Source organism: Condylostylus longicornis, unplaced genomic scaffold (genome assembly GCF_029603195.1).
Source record: "Condylostylus longicornis isolate FDR11 unplaced genomic scaffold, ASM2960319v2 ptg000010l, whole genome shotgun sequence".
NCBI classification, from domain to species: domain Eukaryota; kingdom Metazoa; phylum Arthropoda; class Insecta; order Diptera; family Dolichopodidae; genus Condylostylus; species Condylostylus longicornis.
This window is the reverse complement of record NW_026577979.1, coordinates 21,041,261-21,066,720: the sequence shown is the minus strand read 5'-3', so window position 1 is coordinate 21,066,720 and position 25,460 is coordinate 21,041,261. Positions and strand designations below refer to the sequence as shown.

General features: G+C 31.2%; 6 protein-coding genes across 7 annotated transcripts; 3 read left to right on the top strand and 3 right to left on the bottom strand.

Moving 5' to 3' along the window:
• Positions 1-1,686: 1,686 nt before the first annotated feature.
• LOC129619089 (bis(5'-nucleosyl)-tetraphosphatase [asymmetrical]) lies at positions 1,687-2,405 on the bottom strand. The gene is made up of 3 exons (XM_055534173.1): positions 2,170-2,405; positions 2,000-2,063; positions 1,687-1,942 (listed from the first exon to the last, which is right to left on the bottom strand). Exons 1-3 carry the CDS (start codon positions 2,276-2,278, stop codon positions 1,699-1,701), a joined length of 417 nt encoding a protein of 138 aa, XP_055390148.1. The 5' UTR covers positions 2,279-2,405; the 3' UTR covers positions 1,687-1,698.
• Positions 2,406-3,471: 1,066 nt separating this feature from the next.
• LOC129619067 (pyroglutamyl-peptidase 1) lies at positions 3,472-5,096 on the top strand. Its single transcript, XM_055534147.1, has 2 exons — positions 3,472-3,968; positions 4,033-5,096. Exons 1-2 carry the CDS (start codon positions 3,681-3,683, stop codon positions 4,498-4,500), a joined length of 756 nt encoding a protein of 251 aa, XP_055390122.1. The 5' UTR covers positions 3,472-3,680; the 3' UTR covers positions 4,501-5,096.
• Positions 5,097-5,272: 176 nt separating this feature from the next.
• Positions 5,273-8,574, bottom strand: LOC129618761 (general vesicular transport factor p115). Its single transcript, XM_055533727.1, has 5 exons — positions 8,114-8,574; positions 7,473-7,989; positions 6,297-7,414; positions 6,073-6,238; positions 5,273-6,020 (listed from the first exon to the last, which is right to left on the bottom strand). The coding sequence occupies exons 1-5, from the start codon at positions 8,189-8,191 to the stop codon at positions 5,341-5,343; spliced, it is 2,559 nt and encodes an 852-aa protein (XP_055389702.1). The 5' UTR covers positions 8,192-8,574; the 3' UTR covers positions 5,273-5,340.
• A 169-nt stretch (positions 8,575-8,743) lies between these two features.
• On the top strand, positions 8,744-10,695 carry LOC129618911 (uncharacterized). Of its 2 annotated transcripts, none has more exons than XM_055533941.1 (3): positions 8,744-9,685; positions 9,753-10,510; positions 10,587-10,695. In XM_055533941.1, exons 1-3 carry the CDS (start codon positions 8,788-8,790, stop codon positions 10,656-10,658), a joined length of 1,728 nt encoding a protein of 575 aa, XP_055389916.1. In that variant the 5' UTR covers positions 8,744-8,787; the 3' UTR covers positions 10,659-10,695. The 2 variants fall into 2 exon arrangements, with proteins under 2 accessions (XP_055389916.1, XP_055389915.1); XM_055533940.1 differs by having other exon boundaries at positions 9,741-10,510.
• LOC129618912 (uncharacterized) lies at positions 10,517-11,186 on the bottom strand. The gene is made up of 2 exons (XM_055533942.1): positions 10,993-11,186; positions 10,517-10,944 (listed from the first exon to the last, which is right to left on the bottom strand). Exons 1-2 carry the CDS (start codon positions 11,077-11,079, stop codon positions 10,684-10,686), a joined length of 348 nt encoding a protein of 115 aa, XP_055389917.1. The 5' UTR covers positions 11,080-11,186; the 3' UTR covers positions 10,517-10,683.
• A 10,532-nt stretch (positions 11,187-21,718) lies between these two features.
• Positions 21,719-22,573, top strand: LOC129619102 (enhancer of rudimentary homolog). The gene is made up of 2 exons (XM_055534188.1): positions 21,719-21,859; positions 21,918-22,573. Exon 2 carries the CDS (start codon positions 21,930-21,932, stop codon positions 22,239-22,241), a length of 312 nt encoding a protein of 103 aa, XP_055390163.1. The 5' UTR covers positions 21,719-21,859; positions 21,918-21,929; the 3' UTR covers positions 22,242-22,573.
• The last annotated feature ends 2,887 nt before the right edge of the window (positions 22,574-25,460 follow it).

Below are 25,460 nucleotides of genomic sequence, written 5' to 3'. Positions count from 1 at the left end.
CTTTGCTTAACTGTGGTTAACCACAGTTGCACGGACAGTGTATTGTCCGTGCACCATATTGTGTTGAGAATCGTACGTATAATGCCGGCTATTGTATTAGCACCCGCCTTTAAGAGTTCTGCTGGTATTACATCGAGTCCTTCTGCTTTTTTGTTTTTCAATTTGTGGGTAGCATGTGGGACCTGATTTACTGTGTTGGTGCTGTCGTTGCTTTCTTGTGTTTGTTGTTCTTGCTGGTACCGCTGGTCGCTATTGTTGACTTCCCCGAAGTATTCCTGCCATCTCCGTAGTTGCTCTTGCGTGGATGTGAGTGGCCGGCCTTCCTTATCTTTGATCGGTTGACTTTGCTTCTTGGTACAGAGCACGCATATTGTTTATTCCTACAGCTCTTTGTGCCTCCTTAGCCAGCCCGTTCAATCGCTTGTAAAACAAACTCTTAATGATAACTCTATGTTGTGAGGTTCCGAAGTTATAAGCATTTATTTGTATGAAGGAAAAATCTGGTACCTTTTTTACCTGGTCAGTTTCGACCTCTATGTCATTCTCAGTAATACTACGTTCCCTTAGGATGACATAGAAGTCGAAACTAATCGGAACCAATATATTTAAATAATTTTTTGTGAAATTTTAAGTAAATAAATAAATGATTAACTTTCGATATATTGCACCATCGATATTTTCGATATATCGTCGAAAAACTATCGCGATATATCGATAGTTTTGTAATGCAACTTTCTGTGTAGTATAATGTATTCTGTGTAGTATAATGCCTGCACTTAATTTGTAAAGAAACAATGACATAGTGGTACATACACGACAGTGTTATTACAACCAAACAATGAATAGATATATGTAAATACTATTTTTTGAAAAATATCAACTGTAATTAGACTTATCAGCGGCTCACACATGCATTGTAATGTGCATAATGTTAACTATATTTTTATTTTTTTAACTCTTCATTATTTTAACGATGAAAAAGCGTTTGTTGTTTTTTACTTTTTGAATTTTTGTCATACGCTTAAGCGAAAAAATTTTTTTGTCGATTGCCTATAAATTGGCAAGTTGAAATATTTTAATTTTAAAATATTTTTATTTAATATTTTAGAATATTAGTAAAGTTATTGTATACATTGAAACAGTTATTCCAATAATTTGTTTATGTAAACGTTTGGTTATTATTCGGTATTTAAACGACATATAGTGTGTTAAACTTCAACTTTAACATAGTCAGTAACAAGTTTTTTTGCTTATTCATTCCAAAGAAGGAATATTAAGAATATAATGAAACTCCATGACAACTTCACTTCACGTCTTCACGAAATATTTGAAATGAAAAAAAAGAACATAGAAATAAAAAGAAAAAATTTTCAAATTTCACTGATTTTCAAAGAATGTGTACATACGCACACATTCTTTGAATATTATATTTGACAAGAATTGATGCATATTCAATGATGCTATTATATCGACTTTAAAACCATCGATAATTTCGATAATTGAGAACTATCGATAGTGCCATCGATAGTTCACCTCAACCACGTACTCATCATTAGTTTTTTTTTATTAATAATTTTTTCACGCAATCCGCTTTAATGAATATTTTTACATTTTTATTCTTAAATTTTTGAAATTTTCATAAAATAGAGAGTATTCCCTGTGAGAGACTTAGAATAAATTTTAATATTTTAAAATTAATTATTTGTTTATTTTGTCATGAAAAAAATCAATTAAATCTTGAAAATCTTTAAATTTGGCTAGTTCCTTTGCCTCATTTTTCGGCAGCCATTTGTATTCTGTGTGTTCATCCGATAAAACAGGGTTTTTACAAGGATTCACCAATTCAGCTAACCAATAAATTACAGATTTAGGCACTCCGTCAACGTCATATTTTAAGGTCATCGTTTCATTAGTGTATATTTTTAAATCTAAGTCAGAATACCTTAAAAAGATTTCGAGCATAAAAATTTGAATAATAAAAAATATACCCCCTGTATACCCAGCCTCCTCTTTAGTTTCTCTCAGCGCTGTTGTAAAATCATCTTCTCCTGGATCCACATGTCCTAAATACATCGAAATTGGAAAATCGAAAGGGGAGTGCAGAAGTAAAATCATATAAAAATATCTTTGTAAACATGAAAAATAAATATGTAATATTAGTGCAAGTACCTTTTGGTGGAGACCAATGACGAATCCCATATGATGCGCGTAATAATAAGTATTCTATCTGATTATTTAATATACGAAAAACAAGAAAGCCAGCAGCCCGCTTTACCATATTTGGGACAACACTTCTAATTTAATTTGTTTTAAAAATAATATTAATAATCTGTTAATCCAAAAGAACTAGTGTAGTTTGTAGAAACCAAAAAAATTAATTTGTTAAACAATACACCATAGACGAAGTTAATAACTGGTAATAGACTGGTACTGTACTAATGTACAAATTGATTGGAATGACAGATAATTAACTGATAATGAAATTTGCTATCAACCCTTTATTATTTGCTATAATTCTTCGTGAAAATTTTTGATTTGAGAACTTATATAGTTTTGGCGATTAATAATTTAGTAAAATAAGTGAAAAGTTGAAATGGGACTACTACACGGTTGACGGTCCCGCAAAATTAAGATTCATTCGTTTAGTTTTAAGGGGCTGAATTACATTTTTGTGGGAAGTTAACGGATAGAAGAAAAGTTATATAGGTGAGCTTTAAGATCTGATCATAGCGCTTCGAAAAAAAGGAAAAAATTATAAAAGTTTTGTAGAAATTTCCTAGAAATTAAAAATTTTTTTGCTGAAAATTGATCAAAGAATCATTTTTGAAATTATTTGTCACCTTATATGACACACTGTATATTAAGATGTTATATTCAATTTGTGTATATGCAGTCGATATTCAAGAGAAGTTTATCATTTTATCGAATCGTATTTGCTTGAAAATTTCAAATCAAGTCGGCTTAAAGTCGACTTAATAAAACGCAGTAAAATGTTTATTTAATATACATATAGCACCACAAACCTTAAATACCTGTGTTCACAAGGCAACCTTTGCGTCAATAAATACATTTCATATTCTTTGCACAATAGCTTTTTTTGCAAAGAAACATATGTAAGCCGTTGATATAAAACCGTGTAGACACAGCTAAGGTAGACGATATTCACAAGTACCAAATTATTATCATATAAAAAATGTCAAGCAAATTGTTAGAAAATTTATGCCTTTGTATGTTCATAACTCATGCTAATTATGCTGTTAAATATGTCTACTGACATATACAAAAAAATTATTTTCCACCAAATATAGAAAAACAATAGAGTTCTCACTTTTAGATTCCCCTAGAATACAGTACTGCTTAAAATATTTGGTATTTTTATGCAATATTTTTATTTTTGTGATGAGTGAAGTTTTTATTTGAATTGTCAAAAACATGTGAGTTCCTAAAGTACAACATTTTTTTAAGCAAAATGGAGAGATAGCAAATCCCATTAGAGAGAAAAGGAAAAATAGACTCTACTGCCAGTCTATTAATCTAGCAAGTCTATTTTCTATGTACACAATAATTATTGTACTCATTATACAATTATTATATTATGTATTATATTATTGTACAATAACATTTTGACAAATGACAATAAACTGTTGTCGACAAGTAAGGAACTGAACAGCTGCCAAAATATGAGTACAATTACAGAATCTTTTGAACCTGTAAGTAAAAGAAGTTGTGAAGGAGTTGCTATTAAAGTAGATAAGGAAAAAAACAACGAACGTCTAATAGTAGTTACTGGATTTGGGCCTTTTGCTGGACATGAATTGATGAATGCAAGTTGGGAGGCAGTACGAATTCTTCCTGAAACATTAATAAGCAAAAACCAAAATCACTATAAGGTTGAAAAAATATTTATTGCAGTTACGTATGACGATGTTGATAAAAACATTGAGAATATTTGGAAAAGGAATCCAGATGTATAAAGAATTGACAAAATGGTTAAGACATTAAGTAACTAGAATTATGTATGTATATTTTTAGCTCGTTATACATTGTGGCGTTAATGGAGAAGCAAAAACGCTTCATATAGAAAACACAGCTCATAACAAAAAATTTGACCGTGTAGATTATTCTTGCAAACTATTGCCAGGATCTACCGCGTCTCTTGCGAACAATGGAATTGATTGCAAGAAACTAGAGACAAAATTGAACGCGAGAAGAATTTCCGAGAGAATTAATAAAAATCAGGAATGTTTAAAACAAAACCCAGTTTTGGTTTCAAATGACTGTGGAAACTATTTATGTGGATATATTTATTTGAAGTCTTTGGATGTTGACTGCAGAAGAACTTTGTTTATTCATGTGCCACCTATCAATAAACCTTTTACTTCTGAAGAAACAAGTTTTGTGCTATGGAGTATTGTCCGAGAATGTATTGAACAAATTGAATCAAATGCACTTGATTATAATGAAAACGAAGAAAGGTTACAGGAGTTCAAAAACAAATGAAAATTAAATATAAAAATTTTTTTTTTGCATAATTTTGTAAACAAATAAAATTTTAATTTTCTGTAGACTTTCGAATTCGAAAATGGACGATATGTTCAATATTTGCATTTAACATTAAGATTAATTGTTAAGATAAATTATTTAAAATTAAAATAAATTCACTGTGCATAAGTAAATGTATGTACATTATCGTAATTACGTGAAGACAAATGTTTTTATTATATTACTATAAACAAACATATGTACATCTAAACACTTCCGGCCGACCCACTTAATTAAATTTACACTTTTTTTTATTAGACAAAATAGAAGTATGTGAAGTTATTGGATATAGTTAACAGTCTATTGAGTTTAACCGAAAGAAAATTAGACACAAGAACAAAATAAAAACATGAAATTAACATAAAAAAATTTGAAATATTATGAATTTAGTTGCTTCGTATGTTCTTTAATTATTTTTTTAAACTACATTATTTCTAATTAGGTAATGCTCAGTAACCTCAATTATATATTTTATTAAACAATTGAAATGTACGTATGTAGGTGCTTACGCCTTTAAATAGGTGCATCAAACTAACAAATTATTCAAAACTTTGTGCAAAGTTGTATGTAAACATAATTACACAAACATTGTAATTATATTCTTGGAAATAAGAAAATAGTTAAACTTCATTAACAATAACAAAAACTGTATAAGTATTTTTCCTAAATTTATCAATAAGTATTTTTCCTAAATTTATTTTTATAAATAAAAATATCCATTGTTATTTTAAATTATTGACAAAAGTCTTTTAAGTTCGAATAAGTTTATTAATTACGCATTAAATTTAACAACTTCCCTTAATTTACAGAATGTTCAATACTTTCTGATTTACAATTTACATTAGTGGATATTTTTTCATTTATGGCATTTTCGGGTTTTTTGTTTTCAGTTATATCATTCGAATCGAGTTCTTCGTCATCACACTCCTCATCACTTTCGACAGGGTGACCTGCTTCTCTTAAAAGAGAACAGTATCTACTAATTTTATTTTCTTGGTCAGTCAATAGTTCAAGTAAGTTTTCTTGATCCTTGTGGAGCTTTTCAAGTTCTTCTTCTTTAATTCTAACTTTTTCTGTTTCGGCAATTAATTTTCCTTGTAAGGAATCAATTTCCTCTACCATTTTAACATTTGCGCTCCTGTAAAATTCTAACTCACCACGAGTTTGAGTAACATTAATAGTTTCAATTGCCTCGTGGTTATTACTAGCTGAAGCAGCTGTAAGTTGTGCTTTTAATAAAATATTTTGATCTGAAAACTGAGCATTAGACAGCTGAAGATTTGCAATTTGGATTTTTAAGTTATCATTTTCTTTCTCTAATATTTGTAATTTTTCTTTTAATGTTTTAGTTTCAGTATCTAATCCTCTTATAACATCCTTGTATTGGCCAACTAAGTCAGAAGCTTCACTACTTAAAGTAAGTTCCGTCAAATTAGCACTATTTGGATCGCAATAATTTAACATTTTTGAAATACTTGCTAGAATCATCGCGTTTAGTATTATATTTTTCAAAATAACATAAAAATATACCTTCCAAAGTTTTGAATAATTTGCAAAATTCGTAATCTAATAAAAGCTCTGACGATGATTTTATTCTTATTTGAGGTTGCTTTGCTGCTCTACTGTAAGCTTCATGCTTGGAAACATCTCCTAACTTAGCAATAAAATACTCTAATCCAATTCGTTTTATAATTAACTAGAAAAAAAAACAAAATACATATAAACAAAATATTGAAATTAAAAAAAAAACTAACCTGACATATATCTTCCTTCTTGTAATTAGCCAATGAATTATCATTAAATTGTATGCAAATACCCATAAGAAATGTACATAACCCTTGTACTAAATATTCATTTTCATCATGCTCATTTGCGCCAATCTGAGCTAATAAATAAGCAATACAACCTGGTGCTGACAAAAAAGCTTTTACTGCTACAGGGCAATGACTGAGCCAAGTACTGAGTAACATTAAAAGACCAATTTTACTTTGTAATTTGTATTTTCCTTGCTGCAACAATTGTGTGCACTGCTGCAGCAACGAAACTGGTTGACTGCCAGGTGAAGTAGCCAAAAGCACCCTTAGCAGTTGTTCTTTTTGTGCCGAGTTATCAAGCAAACCATGCATCAGAGCAACAGCTGAAAACCAATTCGCTAAGACATCTGTTGAGAATAAGCCCCCGCACAACAACTGACCTGTTGTTAAATTAGAAACTTCAGAACTTGACGGCAATAATGTTTGAACTAAAGCAGCTTGTCCTATTTCATTTTTATAGAAAAAGCATTCAAAACTATACAGCACAGCACATCTTAAAGTTAATGGTTGTTTTTCGTTCACCATTGACATAAGTAAAACTACGACAGCTGGACGTGGTGGATTGCTAGGTGCAGTTATGGTGCTAAAATATTCTTGGTTGCTAATGTCTCCGCGCATAACTTCACCAACTGTATTTATGGTTTCAGTCAAGATATCGGCTGGAACACCACTTCCCATTAAAATGTTTGCCAAAGCTTCTAAGAGTCCGCAGACTCTCATATCTCTCTGACATGATGCAATAACATGAAATTGATTGCTTGGGCTGACAAGGGAACGGACAACTTGTAACATGCAATGCATGTTTGAAACTTTCTGAGGCGTCCAACCAGTTTCTTCAGTTTCTGGGCTTATCTTGAACATAGGTGACAATCTTTGGATATAAGAACCTTCCTTAAAAAATTGCTGATTGCTTGAATTATTTTTTAACAGATTTATCATTAAAATCAGGCAATCTTCCACAACTATTCCACCGTCGGAGCAGCCCTCATCCCGTATAATATCGAACAGTCTATCAAATGCATTTTCGAAAGCAACAATTTTCTGTATATTTGCATTACCTTGCATTATAAATTCGTGAAATTAACTAAAATAATTTTTTTAAATAATGAAATTTACCTTTTGTTAGTTGTATAAGGAGAAGGAGAGCGTCATTCCTAATTACTTCTCGGCTGTCTACTAAGAGATCCATTAGTTTGGACACACCCATAGGGCTAACTAGCACGATTTCTTGAATTTCTTTTGTTTTATTAGCTAAAAGTGTGGTTATAAGTTTAATAGCTGACCATCTGACTTGAAAATCATATTCTTCTAAATAACTCAGCGCCACTGTAGCATTTTCAGGTGTTTTTATAAACATTTCCGTAAATTGTTCTCCAACATTGATGGACACTGTAGGATTATCAGCTTCTTCATCAAATTGTTCAGGTGACATTACATTGCATAAAGAGTCCAAAGCATATCCAACGATTTCATTATCTGTCCGATCCATTTGTAATACTTGGATTAGAGCGGACATTCCTTGAGCACCAACCTCAATTCGATATTTTCTTGATAGAGCTTTGAGAGCACGACAAGCATCCCGTCTATCATCTAGAAGTGTAGAGGAGTTTACCCGATCAACTAAGCGTTCCACCTATTTATTGAAATTCAATAACTTTTTTGAGTTTTTTTTTTTTATTAAATTTATAAAATAATTTTCTTGTTATTTATCAAAGTAATTCTCATAAGTATTAAGAACATTAAAAATATTTACTAACAGTTTCCGCTCCCGAGGGTTGTTGACCTGGTTCTTGCGTTCCAAGAACAGTTTTCAATCCACTCTTCAAAAAATCCATCCGAAGTAGTGAAAAAACTAAATTTTTAATAATAATAAAACTTGTATTTAACTATATTTAAAGTGGAATACAAATAATAATTCTCAACATAAACAAATATAGAAAAGACACGTATTAGTAGTATAGCAAATTAGATAATGTTGCCAACTTTTCAAAATTTTAAAGAAAATTTTTTTTTTGAAAAACCTTCTTCATCACGAATTGCATATAACAAGTTTGTCGTGTACAGTCTCTCGCTAGAAAATCTTTTTTTCTGGCAAGAGAATTGTATACGACTATTTATGTAATCATAAATTTCTATGATTTTAATGGCAGGTGGAAATAAATATCCTAATTTAGCACTTCTTTTATAACACACTTAATATTGGCTTAATGGTGTTTTTTGCAATCAAGTGACCGTCAACCACTGAACGCTTATTTGACGTTAAGTTTGAGAATAGCATTAAATGATATCTATTATTCATATGCATCACGGCTCACAGAATTCTGTAATGTCAAGATATGCATGCATTAATCTTTAGGTTAATTTATTTGTTAGAAACAAAACAAGAATTTGATTAAAGTTTTACTTTATTTTATTTTTATTACTTATAAATATGTTTTTTTCTAAACTACTACCATTCAATTTAAATTTAAGCGTAAAGTCGTTTAGAATAAATTTTAGAAATCGTCATTTTAAAACAAAGTCATCATTTACAGCTCGAGATATTTTGGAAAGATCACATGGGGAAAGCGGCACTTTGCAAACCCGTTTCATCAAGTACATAGCTTTAGAAAACTGTAAGAGTGAGAATATAGTTCCGAAAACAGTGAAATACTCTCAATATTACCCATTGAATACTATTTCTGAATATGAGAAATTACTTCTTACAACAAATCAAAATCAGATTCCTTATGTTTCCATATTTACTTCAACTTACAAAACAAATGCAGATCCTTCAAATGTTGCAAGTGTTATTACCTGCTTAGATGACCTATGTTGTGAAAATTTAGCTAATATGGACCTAGATGAAATATTCCGAAACTTGTACTCTTTTATGTATCTAATACCAAATAAAATTACAAAGTTGAGATTTTACCAATCTGGTCTTAATGCCGCAGTAGAGCAATTTAGTAATGCACATACTAAAAGGACGTTTGTTCAGTTATCTTATTATTTGGGGCTCTCAAAAGGAAATTATGGAATTTCTCATTTGATGAAAAAATTTTTAAAAGAATTTTCGGAAATTTATTTAGATCAGTTAAACTCGTTAGACCTTGCAATTGTTTTGAATGCAGCTTACAAAAGTAGTGTTCTTTTTGATGTAAAAACATATCAAGACAGAACGATTTTAGAAATTTGCGAAAAAGAAGTAGATAATGATATACTTATAACACTATTGAAAAGTTTAAGACTTAATCGTGTCAAGTCCGATGATGTTCTTCATAAACTAGAGAATGAAATTATAAATAATAAGAGAAAGTTTGATTTTAAAGGATTATGTCACATTTTTGGTGAGAATATGTACAATCTATAAGACTAGAATCTATATTAAAATTATTTTAATAGCATTTTTTGCAGAGAATAAATACAATAAAGAAGAAATTTCCCAACATATTGTGGAATATTGTAAAGGTGTCCTAGCTTCTGTAAACGTAAATAATTTAGTATTCAACGATGTAAGGCCAAAAGATATAGCAACTTTTCTATGGTGTTGTGCTCAACTTAAAACCCCAAGTTTAGGTGCTGACGATTTAAAATATTTTGAAAATATCATTCTTAAAAAAATTAGTCGAAACGAGTACACAAAAAATTTTGATGAGTTAGTTGATACATGCTTGTCGCTTTGGATGCTAAATTATAAATCGAATAATTTGCTACAAGAAATTTTAAAAACATGTTCCAGTCACTCATTGGATTCAAAGGAGAAAAATACAAGGGTCAAATTGGATTCACGGTTTAAACTTTTAATTAATATAGCTCAAATTGATGAATTAGTAAATGAGGTTTCAAAAAAATCATTTCACCTATCAAAAGATAATCCTTTTGATGAAAACCGTGTTGCTCCTGCGTTTTTGTTAAAAAATAATAAAAATTTAAGTAGAGTAAATGATTTAGTAAAAAAACATCAGCAGGAATTAGGAGTAAAAAATACAAAACTTGTTCAACCAATCTTAGAGTTGAATATTCCAAGTGTTTTAATTGAGTTTGGTGAAAACCAGAAAATGTTTCTAGAAATTTTGGACGACAGCAGCAAACTTCGTTTTAACAATGAGCCAAACGCAATTATTTCCTTAAAAATAAAAACTTTGTTAAGCTTAAAGCAGAAAGTTTTTCTTGTAAGCAATTTTATTAGCATTTAAACATTATATAAATATTGTAAATTAAAAGTTAAACTTTAAATCGTATTTTTAGGTGAACATTGAAGACGAGGATAAGATTGCAGATAAATTAAAAAGTGCAATTCACAATGAAACTATTTGTTGAATAAATATTAAAATATTTTTTGAAGTTATTCATCCTTTTTTGTGACTTTCCTTGTATTTTCCAAATGTTCTTCGATGCTCGACTTTATATTTTTAGATACTGTGTCAATTTCTAATTTATTTGATTCCAAACTTATTTTAAATCCATTTAGTTCAGTTTTCATTCTCTTTAGGTCATCAACATCGAAAATAAAAGTTTCAAATAAGTTCCAAAATTCTGCTATGTCTTCATGAGCACTTTTCTGTTTGTAGCATTCCAAATTTCTATTCCTTATGGGCAATAATTTCTAAAAACGAAATATTTATTTTTATTTCTCTGTAAAATATAGACTTACCTCAACATGAAATGTTTCCAAATCTTCTAAAATATCTGAAAAATTGGGAGGTGGAGGTGGTTCCAGTTTTTTAGTCCTTTTGAACATTTATAAATTGATTATAACCAATTAAATTTCTAACATGTACAAAGCATAACAAAAAACAAAACTCAGTTCAACACTATGAAAATGAAATAGTTAATACCACGGCTGACAGCATAAATTTGTAATGTCAAGGTAAACACCAGTAAACACTATAAGACTATAAGAGTTTCCGTAGTTTGTCTTTGTAGTGAAAGAACAGTTTGAAGTTTTGAAAAGGAAACAGAACATTTTACCTTATTTAATGAACAGTGGTCTGATAACCAGAAAAATTAATTAAGAATACTATTAAAAATTTGATGCTTGTTAAATAAAACTTTAATATAATATGTAAACAAGCTTATGAATATATAAAAGATTATGAGTTATCCTTAAATGAGTTTAGATCATTTAAGGAGTACCAACCAAAATATGCTATATTATTTAATGATGATATTTTGTCTCTTATGGCTTTTATGAAATTGTTACGAAAAGTGAAAGGAATAAAAAATAAGTGAAAAGAAAAAACACTAACAATACGAAAATAGAACAAAAAAAAGAAAATAATACATTGTACACTTTTTTGGAAAATGCGTTGTATGAAAGTACACTTTTGTCATCAGAACCGTTCACTTTTTTAAGAAAATGATATGGGAACCCTATGCAAGAATATGTATACACTTATAGAATGTTATGAACTGAATACATCAAAATGAGTTTTTTTATTCATACAAAACATTTCGAACTATGTTTTGTTTTCCTTCATTATATGTATGTTCTCCATACTTCAGCACGTTGTAAACATGTTGATTAATTTAGCCACTTAAACTTTATTGTTGCTTACATATGTATCTAACATTAACGAAAGATTATCTAGCGAAAAGTCTAACATTAAATCTACGATAAAGCCTGATGGCTAACTGTTTGCATATCAGATTGAATCTATTGCGCTTAAACCTACATATGCTCAAACACAATGAGACAGCACTTTAAACTGTAAAATTTCATCGTTGCAACCGAAAGCTCTCTGATTTTGGCACTATCCTTTGTTATTTGTTTTATTATATGTTTTTTAAGTGATGAAATTAACATTTTTGCGGTTACCAAATTTTACAGTTTTGAAGTGCACCCCCATTTTATTCAGGGTATTTACATACATACATATGTATGTAAGAATATACACCCTTATTGTAAATCTCACTCGTAGCACTGAAATTCGGAGAAATTACGATTTTCATAATGTGAATTCCAAAGTAGTAGAAATGTATTACGAAATTCGTAATAGAATAATTATGAATCACTCTTGTAAAGAAAATAAATATCAAAATTCTACTAATGAAATTTTCAAACGTAGAAAGCAGTATTCAGGAGTGGCAGGCTAATTTTTTTAAAATTTTTATTTATTTGTTAAATTTTTTCTATGTAAAAGAGGGAAATGCAAGTATATAGAAGAATTTATTTGATTTATATAGTTTAGGTTAGGTTAGGTCGACGCGGCTACCGTAAGGTAAACAAGCCAGTAAAGCCCGCTGTTATACCGCCAGATCCACAAAATCCCTCAGGAGAACCAGCCCGCGCTTTTCAGAAACCGGCTAAGGCTTCTAGTATCTGCATTTACCTATCAGATCCGCAGTCCGCAAAAATAAAAATGATCTGAGGAACAAACGAGGCTCCTACAGAGAGCGTTCACAAGCCGGCCCATCCTCTTGGCGTGTTCGCCAATAAGACAATGGTTCGTTATGATCCCTTCAAAAATCCAATGTCGCAGATCCAATCTTTGCCACAATTCTCTAGTTGCGTTGCACGTGGTTCCAGCAGCCTGTACGTACTCAGAGGCATTCCTAGGTTCTCCTATTCAGATAGAACTCCAAGAGTCATTTCATGCCTCGCGAGCTCATCTGCCCTACAGTTTCCTTGGATTGGAATTCCTTCCAGTGTCACGGAACCCAAATCAGGTTAACTTCGAACTGATCTGCCAACTCGTTTAGAAGTAACTTGCAGTCCCAGACCGTTCCAGAAGCTCTTATTGCTGCCTGTGTTACAACTTGCAAGCGCATGGCCGATTCTGCCGCCTCATCCGAATGCCCAAGTAACAATTTTGAAGAGTTAAAAAATTAACTAAAACTCTCATAGAACTCTCATACCACACTCCAATACTCTCATAATTTTTTTTTTGTTTTTATGCAACTCTCATTAGGTTCTTATAATAAGACCTATCACTTGTAGTGTTAAAAATTCTGCTACTCTCATAGCAAAACTACTTTCAGCAAGCCATAAAAAATTTTAATTTTCATAAGGCATTTTTTATAAGATGTTAACTGTTATAGAATGTTGTTCTTAAAAGAATTTCTTTATAAGTCCAGTTGTTAGGCACGGCCATTTTAGTATTGTCATTTATTGTACAGAAATTATTAAATTAAAGTTAATGAAATGCAAAATCATAGTTTTATTTGAATATAATAAAGCTTTAGTTGGAATTTATGCACATTAGTATATTTATTTTTTGCTTAACAATTCTTAAATTTTAAAATTAATGTAAAAAGAAGAAATAAAATATTATAGGGTTAATAAATATGCATAAAAATTTTAATTATTTTTAGTTGGCGTTGCTTTTTTTCGAAGTACAATACTATCATTGTCATTAAAATTTTAATGCCAGTTTAATGCCAGCAACTTTTTGATTTATAATCATGGCAAAAAAATTATTTTAATTTTTTTTTAATTTATAATATAAAATTTTTGAATACTCGTATAAATATTTATTGATTACATATCATATACGTAAACATTTGTATATATTGTTTCATTTTTGTTAAAAAAATAATTACTAAAAGCGGAATAGATATATTTTTTATAAAGTTCGAAGTAAGATCGATATATTTATTCTACAATGTACTGCTGTCTCTTTCTAGTAACACTATTATAAATTTAGAGAGAGTTTTCGTATACCAAAACTAGTGTGAGAGTTATATGCTTTAAAAACTCTTTTAATGGGAGCTTAACTCTCATTACAAGAATTAATAACTCTAGTAATTGCGCTCTTTTGTTCTTATAAAGATCTCATTAGGGTCTTTTAGTGCTCTACAAGACTGAAATTATAAGAGTAATATTCTTAAAGAATTCTTAATATGGTTCTACGAGAGTCTAAGGCTCTGAGTCCCTATTGCATAAAATAAGATTAGTACCCAAGAAATATTCCAAAATTGACTCAGCCTTTGTATTTGTGTCTGAGCTTCCCCAGACTGTGTGACGCGTTCGCGTCAATTCCAATGATGAAGCTGGTGCCAAGAGATCGGGCCATCTCTATCAGGTTTCTCATGTTTGGGGGCAGGAGCTCTACTAAGGGGGTCTACCTTTCCGACGCTATTGCTAAAGAATAGCTTGCAGTTTTGCTTCCTGAGTCCACAGATCATTGAGTCATTTAGTTTCCTGAGTCATTTAGTATTATCAGGCCTCTAATTTAGCAACCCTCCAATTAGATGTTGGCAGGTTGGGATTGCCTAGGCTTATCATCTCTTGGATGGTCTCGATGTCAGATGACTTTGCCGGAATCCACGGGCGAGCTCGCAGTTTGCTGGGAATTTGATCCTTTGCCACAACTGCGAGTCTAGCTCCCGGCCAGATATCACCTATCCTTTGGATCGCCTTCGTGTACAGGTTGGGTGATCCCTTGTTCGTGAACGCTATGAGCTTAACGTAACCTTGATGTTAACCGTGGTCTTTGCGTGAAGGGTATGTTCCAGGATTTTCCTCTCAATCTTTCTCCAATTTTCCGCCGGGATCCTGCCATCATCTTGTGCCTGGTTTATCACAGCAATAATTAGATGGCCCTGAAGATTTTCGCTAAATGTCTTGAAAGAATCTTTGGTGTGGCCACGCCTAACGGTCTGTTGACTTGTCGCGGCTTCGTGGCTTTCCAAGGTGAATCCTCTGTGGATCTTTGCCTTTTCTATACTTTGCGCCCACCTATAGGTGGACTTCTCCTCCTCCGATCTGTCATCTTCCGGAATTCGGCCGATCCTCTCCAAATTCCTAAAAGCTGATCTGCGCTCTCTATTAGCCTTCTGAGGGGGCGTTATAGCTGCTGTAGGCATGCGCTTGTGACTTGGGCCAGTCAATTTTACTGTGGTCATGTGTTTGGCTTTGCCTTGGCATTCACGTGGCCTACTTTGTCACAGCTTTGTGTCTGCCAGTTTGGCCCAGGTTGCGTTTCTTACGTCACTTTCGGTTTCACAGCACTGCTTGCTGCACGCGTAGTACTCGCCTCTTGACCCCTGCTGGAATTTACTGATCGCAGTTCTCGGAATTGACTTGGTCACATTCCTTTCCGGTTTTTGATGAGTACCAGACTTATTGATGAGTACCTTGAGAACTGCTATACTGTGATAAGGCTAAATAATCCGCAAGGCGCCAGGTGTCGGGATACTCCGTTCTCGACTCGGCTATTTGTCTGGGCCCCCAGCCAAGCTGATTATTGGTGCGGTTCACTTTAGTCCAGACCAGGGGAATCGGGGGTGATGGGATTAATTAAGAAAGGATGGGTTGTGTAAAAGGTTGATTATCTTTTAGTTTCAGATCTCATCTGGGGACAAGTCCCGAGAGTCTTTGACCCTACTCAGCCTTTACACTCAGCCGTAAAGGTTATTTATATATATTTTATTGAAATTTTCTTGAAGATTTTCTTAAAGGAAAACAAGTTAATTTTTTTTAATGTCTATTGTTTTTTGAAATGTCTATTATTTTTTGAAATGTGTATTATTTTTATCTGACTATGAAATTTGTATCTACTATGATATCTATGATATCTACTATGAAATTTGAAAAATTTAAATGTCGTCACTTAACAGCTGTAATAAAATAACGATTTTGACACTCCGAAAAATAATAATGCCGTTGCAGATTCATAATCTCTACAAGTGAGATTAATAATTACTCAAAAGTCTACGTACGTAACTTAGTTTGAAATTCGTAGAATTCTACAAGTGAGATTCACAATAAGGGTGATGATGATTTTTGCGAAAATTAACAAAAAAAACTTTTATTACCATAACAATTTGATGTCCACAGAGTTAATATATACGATTTTCATCAGACATGAATTCATGGCCATATTAAACTATTCATACAGAGAATCCTACGAATTATGAACTAACTACAGCGTACACTTTTGAATTATCACGAATTCCCTTCGTAGAGAACATGAATCACCAATGGCAGTATCATTTTTGAGAGTATCAAAATCAGTATTATAAAATTTTGCAGTTTTTTTAGTTTTTGAATATTTTTTAAAAGTGAAAAAAAAATTTTGGCAATATGAATTCAGTTCCTTTCATGGTAGCTGTGTTAGAGTAACTCAAACTTAAACAAAAAAATTCAAAACTTGAAAATTTAATACGACGATTATCTTGAAATTGCTTGTTACGAGTGATTATTTCTTCCACAGACTTTTGTAGACACGACTACGAACGAAATTCATGATAGGGCTAATTTATTTGCTGCAACATAAAAAGTTGTTGCCAGCGTTAATCAAAGAGTAATAATATTTTTCCGTCGTGGAAATTTTTTACACAAATCATATACATTTTTTAATATTTTGTTCTGAGTGTGGTTGCTAGGAAATATTTAAAACTTGGATACTTGGTGATGCTAATTCTCATTAAATATTTGTCTCGTTCAACAATTTCAAACGGATTTGGTTTGTGTTCAGAAATTTGGATTATATATTCGTCCAAATAGTCATAATTTACTTTCGAAATTAGTTAATGCAGTAATATAGAAAACATTTTCTTTTAACGAAAGAGTGTAACTTTAACTGCATCAGCAGCTGTTTACAACTTTACTTTAAAATCTTATACAGGCGACAATATGTTTTATGTTAATTGCTTACTGATTCCAACTCAACAAAGAATTTTTAAACGTGTCCGAGAAGTACTCTGTACGTGGCACTGTTAACCGAAAGGATGATGCTTTAAATGTAAGTCTGTCAGAAATTCAAACTGTCTGTCAAAAACTTAGAAACGAAATTAAAGAACTAAAAGAAGAAAACGCATCACTGAAAGCAGAGCTGGAAAACGTAAAAAGAAACAATAATAGCCTAAATAATTCAGAACCACTAAAAGTAACAAGTGTGCGTACAGCACCTAGCACAAGCGAAGAGGACTTTACTGGTTTTGAAACCGAAGACAGCAACACAATGTTAGCTAAATCTTTTGATTTTAAACCAAAACCTGTCACGAAAAGAAAGGCCAAAAGATCACCCGAAAAACCTATTGGTGTCAGTTCAAATATGGCAAAAAAAAATAAAAAAAGTGAGGAAAAGAAAACTAGTAAGCAAGGTACACACATTGAACAAACCCCATCCCAAAATATTGAGGTAGAAAAAAATGTTCAAGAAAAAGAACAAGCTAAGAACAATAAAAGCACAACAGTAGTAGACAGATAAGCATATACCACCACCTATCTATGTCTCTGGAATCGAAACCTTTGATGCAACCAAAGAACCATGTAAATTTACTCTAATCAAGGATCAGAACAGGAAAGTTAATACGCCAAGCAGTGACTCATACAGGGCTCTTACCGCAAAACTGAATCAACTTAAAATACAATTCCACACCTACGAAGACAAATTTGATAGGCCAATTAGAGTTGTAGCGAGAGGACTTGATTCGCCATGTAAGGAAAAGGACATACTTGAAGACTTGTTAATGCAAGGTTTCAACGCCGTAAGTGCGATAAATTTGATAAAAAGAGATACTATCACAAACTAAGATGGCTCCAGAATAGTTAGAAGAATTAAAATGCCACTGTTCACTTTAACATTCAGCAAAGAATATGATGTGAAAAAAATCTACAGCATTACCTCGGTTATGGGCATAAAAGTCAAAATAGAACCTATTCGCAAAAAGGTCAGCAGAATTGTTCAATGTACAAGATGTCCAGCGTTCAATCATACCCAACGGTACTGCAACAGAAATTATAATTGTGTCAAATGTGCTCAGAATCATCCGTCTGATCAATGCGAAATAAATAAAAGCGTTCCTACTACATGTGTCAACTGTCGGATCAACAGAAAAGGAGACTCAAACTGTTATCTGAAAAAAAACTTTCCTTCGCATCAAGAAAAAAAGGCAAAAAGTGCTTCAGAAGACAATGTTAAAAATACTAAGGACGTCATAAAAAGCATCCCAAGTCATAGCAAAGAAAAAATTATCTATGAAATAAGCAAGCCAAGACATCTCCAACTTAAGAATAAGCATAAATAATAACTCGTATTATAACTACATGGAATGCAAACGGACTATTATCCCGTCTAAAAGAACTAGAAATATTTCTTAACTACTATAATATTGACATCAACTTAATATCCGAGGCACATCTTACTAACCAGTCATATGTTAATATTCGTAATTTTAACTTCTACTTTACTTCCCTTCCAAACGACGTTGCACATGGAGGTACAGCAATCTTTGTCAAGGAAAATTTATTGTCGTATGAAGATTACAAAATCGAAACATCAAGTATCCAACTCACAACAATCTGTATCCAAACTAAAAATAAAAATAGAATATTCAAGGTATCTGCTATTTACTGTCGACCTGGCTTTTCCATTCAGAAGGAACAGTTTGTAGATATATTTAGTCATCTTGAAACAATTTCAAAATTGGTGGCGACTTCAACGCTAAGCACAATTTCTTGGTAACTCCCAGGGGCAGAACCCTTTTTAACGCTGCAAGAGAAATTGTGATTTCCTATCAACAGGCTCCCCAACATATTGGCCATCTGATCCAAACAAAATACCTGACCTTTTGGACTTTTTTGTCTCTAAAGGAATCAATAGCAACTTCTTGTTCACAATAACATTTCGACTTAAATTCTGATCACACTCTAGTAACACTGAGTATTAGTGACAACTTTATTGAAAAGGAAACTGCTCCCTGATTGGTAAATAAAAAAACCGACTGGGAGGTATTCAAGGAAAAACTAATATTTTTCTCACTGCCTGGGCACGCAATTCTCACATGCGCACAACTGGACAAAGAGGTCGAGCAACTTACGGCGGATATACAGCAAGCTGCACTCGAAAGTACCCCTGCAATTAAGTCAAAGAACGTGCAAAAGAGTTATCTTTCTGAAATTGTACTGTTAATTAAAGAAAAAAGAAAGGCTAGCAAAAAGTGGCAAATCACAAAATATCCAGGTGACAAAACAAAAGTTAATCAATTAAACAACAAATTAAGAAAGATGGTTACTGAATTTAAAAACGAGTCCATCAGAAAGCGAACTGGATAACGATAAAGAAACAGATTACTCACTATGGAAGGCAACCAAAAAAATCCGGCGTCCAAAAGCCCAGGACCCGCCAATTAAAAAACCAAACGGCCAGTGGGCGAAAACTGAGAAGGAAAAAGCTGATATCTTTGCTCTTCACTTGAAAAGTGTGTTTAAACCCTTCCCTAAGTTGAGTGATGAGGAAGATACCAGTTATATTTATAAAAACGACGTGGTAGAAGTTCCGTTAACAACATTAGCTGAGCTCAAATCTGAAATTAATAACATGAGTAACAAAAAATCGATCTCATCACTGGTGAAATCATGAAGAACCTACCCCACATCGCGTTATTGAGATTCAAGGAAATTATAAACTCCTGCTTTAAGTTAATGTACGTTCCTAGAATATGGAAAATTGCAGAAATCATAGCAATATTAAAAACGGGCAAATCCCCTATTGACGTTGCCAATTCCCTGCTGCCAATTATGTCAAAAATCTTTGAAAAACTGTTGTACAGAAGATTAGCTCCCACTATTCAACATCGAAATTTAATACCTTCACATTAATTTGGATTCCGGGATGGTCATATGACTATTCAGCAAGTACATCGAGTAACCAATGAAATTGAATCAGCTCTCGAAGCAAAACAAATTCGTACTGGAGTCTTTCTTGACGTGTCGCAAGCCTTCGATAAGGTCTGGCTGGAAGGCCTGAAATTCAAAATTCATCGTGACCTTCCATTTCAGTATTATGAAATACTAAACTCATACCTGACGAATAGAGAATTCCGTGTAAGATATTGCGGGAAGTATTCTGAATTAGAAAACATAAGTGCTGGTGTACCACAGGGCAGGGTCCTTGGTCCTTTACCATACTCTTCATACACGAGAGACTTACCTGTGGGGGGTCAGGTCACCACAGCCACATTTGCGGACGATACCGCACTGCTAGCAGTAGCTGACAATGTCAATTCATCAACTGAAAAGGCACAAGCTGCAGTGAATGACGTTGTACACTGGGCAAAGAAATGGCGCATAAAACTGAATGAGTCTAAATCCGCACATGTGAACTTCACAAACAAAAACATTTCAACATTCCCGATCACAATAGATTCTAAAACAATACCATATTCGAATTCTGCAAAATATCTGGGTATGACTCTGGATGCGAAGGTAAGATGGAAAGAGCACATAAAAATGAAAAAGGAGCAACTTAATATAAAATTAAGAAAACTAAATTGGCTGTTGGGCAGTGATTCCGAACTATCTATCCACAATAAAATCCTAATTTATAAACAGGTGCTAAAACCAATATGGATTTACGGAATCCAACTCTGGGGTTGTGCGAAAAAAACTAATGTGGAAATTATTCAAAGATTTCAAAACAAGATCCTTAGGCAGATTGTTGGCGCACCATGGTATGTTCGCAATAAAGACCTACATAGGGACCTTAAAATTAGTAGTGTTGAGAGTGAAATCAAAAGATTTGCCTCTAAACATGAAGAAAGACTAACGAACCATCAAAATGAGGAAGCGAAGAAACTGATACTCACTGGCAATGAAGTACGCCGCTTAAAAAGGACGAAGCCACATGAACTGGCTCATCAATAGTTTATAAGTCGTTATATATTTATTAGAGATAAAGGTTTCCTAGTCAAAAAGTATATTTTGGTCGGAACATATAAATAAAAAAAAAAAAAAATCTGGTAAATAACTAAAATCAATATATACATAAGTATATTTTAATCTAATTTTAAAATTTTCGACTTGCTTACACCTTGAATTATTCGAAATATAAAACTAAATAAACCTTCTATATATTTTAATCTTTTATTCAAATTAAATGAAATGAACATCAATCCGTTTAAATAAAAAACAACATAAAATATTTCTATTTTACTTATAATAAATACTTATAATACCTATGTACATACATATATTTACTGTATATATTGAACATAAACCAAATAGAAACTTCAACATAATAAAGTAACATTCTTTTCATAGTTTTTTTACAATAGTAATAAATTATTTTGAAAATTTACAGTTATAAGTCATGGGCGTATAAAATCTGAAAAGAATTTTCATTTGGTAAAAATTTAGAAACTTCAGATAAATCTGGCTATCTAGTATCACTGAGTGCAAGTGCGAACTGCTGGGTCTGGGTAGAATATTCCGAATGCAGTTTTATCATTTCATCTGAATAGTATAACGAATCCTTCATTCGCTTATTACACTTACAGCTTGTTATCTGGAATAAATAATTGCGCTGTTTAACTTTGTGAACAAAAATACCTCAGCGTGAATAACTTTTAATGACTAAGTAGTAAAAGAACTATTTTTAAAAGAAAGAGTTAACACTTGGATAAAAAAAAGAAAGAAAACGCTTACCTCGTATGTCAGTTTATTGAAATTGTATGAAAATTTTCTTAATATTTATAAGGGATCATAAACGTCATTTGTTAAGATATTTTATACTTAATTTTTAAGGAATTATTGTAAAAAACGTAATTCAATTTTAATTTACGGAAAAATTAGAGTAAGTGAAATTTGGTTGATTAATAATTACATTATTATGCTTCATATATGTTGCTTAGGTTACCGGAAAAATGTCGCATACGATATTGCTTGTACAACCAGGGGTTCGTCCCGAGACCCGTACTTACAGTGATTACGAAAGTGTAAATGAGTGTATGGAAGGTGTCTGCAAAATATATGAAGAACACTTAAAAAGACGGAATCCAAATACACCCACGATTACTTATGATATAAGCCAGCTATTTGATTTCGTTGATACTTTAGCCGATATTAGTTGCCTGGTATATCAAAAGTCAACAAATACATATGCTCCTTATAACAAAGAATGGATTAAAGAAAAAATTTATATACTTTTAAGACAAGCAGCTGCAAGTACAGACTGAGATTTTTCTTGCGGAAATGAATTTATTTGTGCTTACAAATAACTCATAATTAAGAAAAAATTTGGATGGAAAGTATACTAAATGAATTGAATAATATGTATTTAAGATTTGCTTTTCATTCAATATAAAGTACATAGGTTATTAACATTAATTTTGAAAAATGTAACACTTTAAGTTTAGTTTGTAATTTAATATATGGAATATTTTTATGTTTTAATATTGAAAACAAACTTTTGCTTCAAGTAATATATCTTGAAATCGAAATTTTGAATTTTGTTAATATAGAATATATGTATGTACATGCATATGGAAATATATAGTATATATATATATACAGGTGTAAGCATTCTGATCGAAAATCGGATTTTTAAACAAATTGATAAAAATTCGGAAGTGTCAGTTCATACATTAGAGTTTCAAAACCAAATTATAAAATTTTACAAAATTTTGGTGGAAAAACGATAAAAACAATTAGCGCCGACTACTTTTAAAAGTATTTACTATCCATTAGTTTCTACCTTAAAGCAAGTACTTATTATTTATTTAAGTAAGTATTTATTACTTGCTTTAAGGTAGAAACTAATGGATTCGGTTCTTAGCTTAGATCTTAATGTTGTTTAGTGAAAATGTTCGACAAGTCATTGCTACAAAAAAGGCTTATTCGAAAATTATGTGTACTTAAAGTTTTAAAACATTTTTGATGATTGTTTTATAAGTGGCGTAAAAATATTTTACGTTAAGGTTCATATAAGGAGATATATTGGATATAGTCATACATATTTTATATATTATACATACATTTGGTTGAGTTATAAAAGCCTATATAAGTATACAGACCCCGCCATCGGGCATCATTAACTGACAAAAATAATACTTTTTTTATAAATCCGAAATTCACGTCGGATTTAAATTTTTTTTTGTGAATTGTAATTTTTGCTACTTTTATTCCAAATTTTTCAAGTGAAAAAATTTTAAACCTTGACTTGAAATTTTGTCTACAATATGCATATTACAGGCACATAAGTATGTACATACATGTATATAAATTTTTTCAGTTTTTACAAATTTTTGAACAGCCGTACTTGCAATATAAGACCATTCTTTCCAAAAGTATGATATGGTATTCGGAATAATCATGTAGAGATGCCGTGACTTCAATAATGCGCTTACAACGTAAACTTTACAAAGTATCATATTCAAAAAAAGTTCTTGACATTGCTCACTTTTCCTAAGTGCTTTCTATACGTAGTGGTACGTAAAATAAAAGTAATGACATATGTATATACTATCTATCAGGCCATCAAACTCAGACAGCAAATCAAAAATAAATTCCAAATTTATATGGAGTTTATATGGAAGAGGTGTCGGAATTTGTAAGGAAATTGATCAATATTTTTAGCTCATCTGCATCTACATATTTTTTTGAATTCCTTCTAAAAAATGCATTAAAAAAAAATTGTAATTTTAAGGGCAGACAATCTTTCTTGTTTTCCAAACGGAAGGGTACTGAATTATAGAGTAAAATTTTTGAATTATAATATTATAATCTAGATGGCTTTTAAAACTATACTAAATAAAATGAAAATTAAATACTCAAAAATTTCACAAAAAAAAAAATAAAAAAATATTTCAATCGGCATCCTTCTAAAATATAAAACATTAACAACTGTTTTTGTAATTTTTTCTAATTCAAAATTTCGGAAAATAATTTCAACTTGAGGTGCCCTGATAGATATACATACATATGTATATGGCATTAATAAAAGTATGTAAATCGGGTAGTCAAAAAATTGAGTATGTACATATATCTACCACGGCTGGCAGAAATACAGGTCTGTATCCTAAGAGAAAAAGACAATTCACAGCTGACGAATTTACGAGTATTCTTATATCTATAGAGCCCTTTTTAACATCATAAAACTCCCACTAAATCAACTTTTTTTTTCAGATTTTTAATTAGAAAAAGTTACATTCTTAAAGTTTTGTGTTATTAAAACATTAAAAAATTGATTTAAAAAAACCTTTCAAGTCCGTTCATTTTTTTAAGATTTCAATAAATGCTACACTACAGGGAAAAAAAAATAGTGCAATTTTTTTTCGAAGTATTTAGTTGATTTTGATGTATTTTTCAAAATTTGAGAAAATGTACATTTGATATAACGAGTTTGCTAATTTTGTATGATATATCTCCCAAAATGTATACATCTGATATAAACACATGTGTATCTATATATTTTTCATGTGTATACTATGCTAATTAAACTTATACATTTCATTATTCATAAAAATTACTGGATATGTATGTGAATTCTGTTTTACATTAAAAGTCCATATGAATTTTTTTTAGGTTTGATTAGTTTTATTAGAAATTATTTTCACATTGTTAGTAAGGCTAATTCGCTAATTTACCTAAACTACCGCATCAGAAACTTTAGAACTTATACAAGTTTCTTTATAATTTTCTTATTATGTTTGCTTTTATATAGGGGACAACTTGAAACGACGCATCTTTTATAAGGATTATAAAATTTTAAAAGCACTTTCATAATTATAAAACCTCAAATAATTACAAACTTAAATTAAAATCTAATAAAATTTTAATAACTTTATTTTAACTCATGTATTTTAGACTAAAAAATATACCACTACATTTTTTTCTCAAATCTCAATTCTCTCAGATATGTTGTCTGACATGGTGGTACAAAAAATATGCGGAAAAACTCGAAAATATATTTAATCGAAATTATAGTTAAAATTTTGAGCTTAAATTTCAATTTTTGATATTTTACTCAGAGAACTCCAAATTTCATGTCTGTATAAAAATGTTTAGGTTTTAGTCAACTTTTCGTATAGAAAACTCGAAATGAAAACAGGCAAAAATTATAATTTTTCTAAAAAACAACAAAAAGAAATGATTCTTCAGAAATGTCATTTCGCCAAAAGTAAATATGCATTATTACAAATCCATTCAAAAAAAAGTAGGATCCAGGCCTTAATTTTTTGTAATGTCAAAATATCTACCTAATAACTAATTCGACTCTCCATTTACATCACAATAATGCAATCACCAATATATGTATACAAAAAATTGCTAGAAGAGTTAAGCAGTATACCTTTATTATATTCATTTTTATACACATAAGAATTGTTGAGAGAGGGAAAGAGTTCACAATAGATATGCCTACCTGTTTTTTTATAATGTATTTTTAAAAGCGAGAG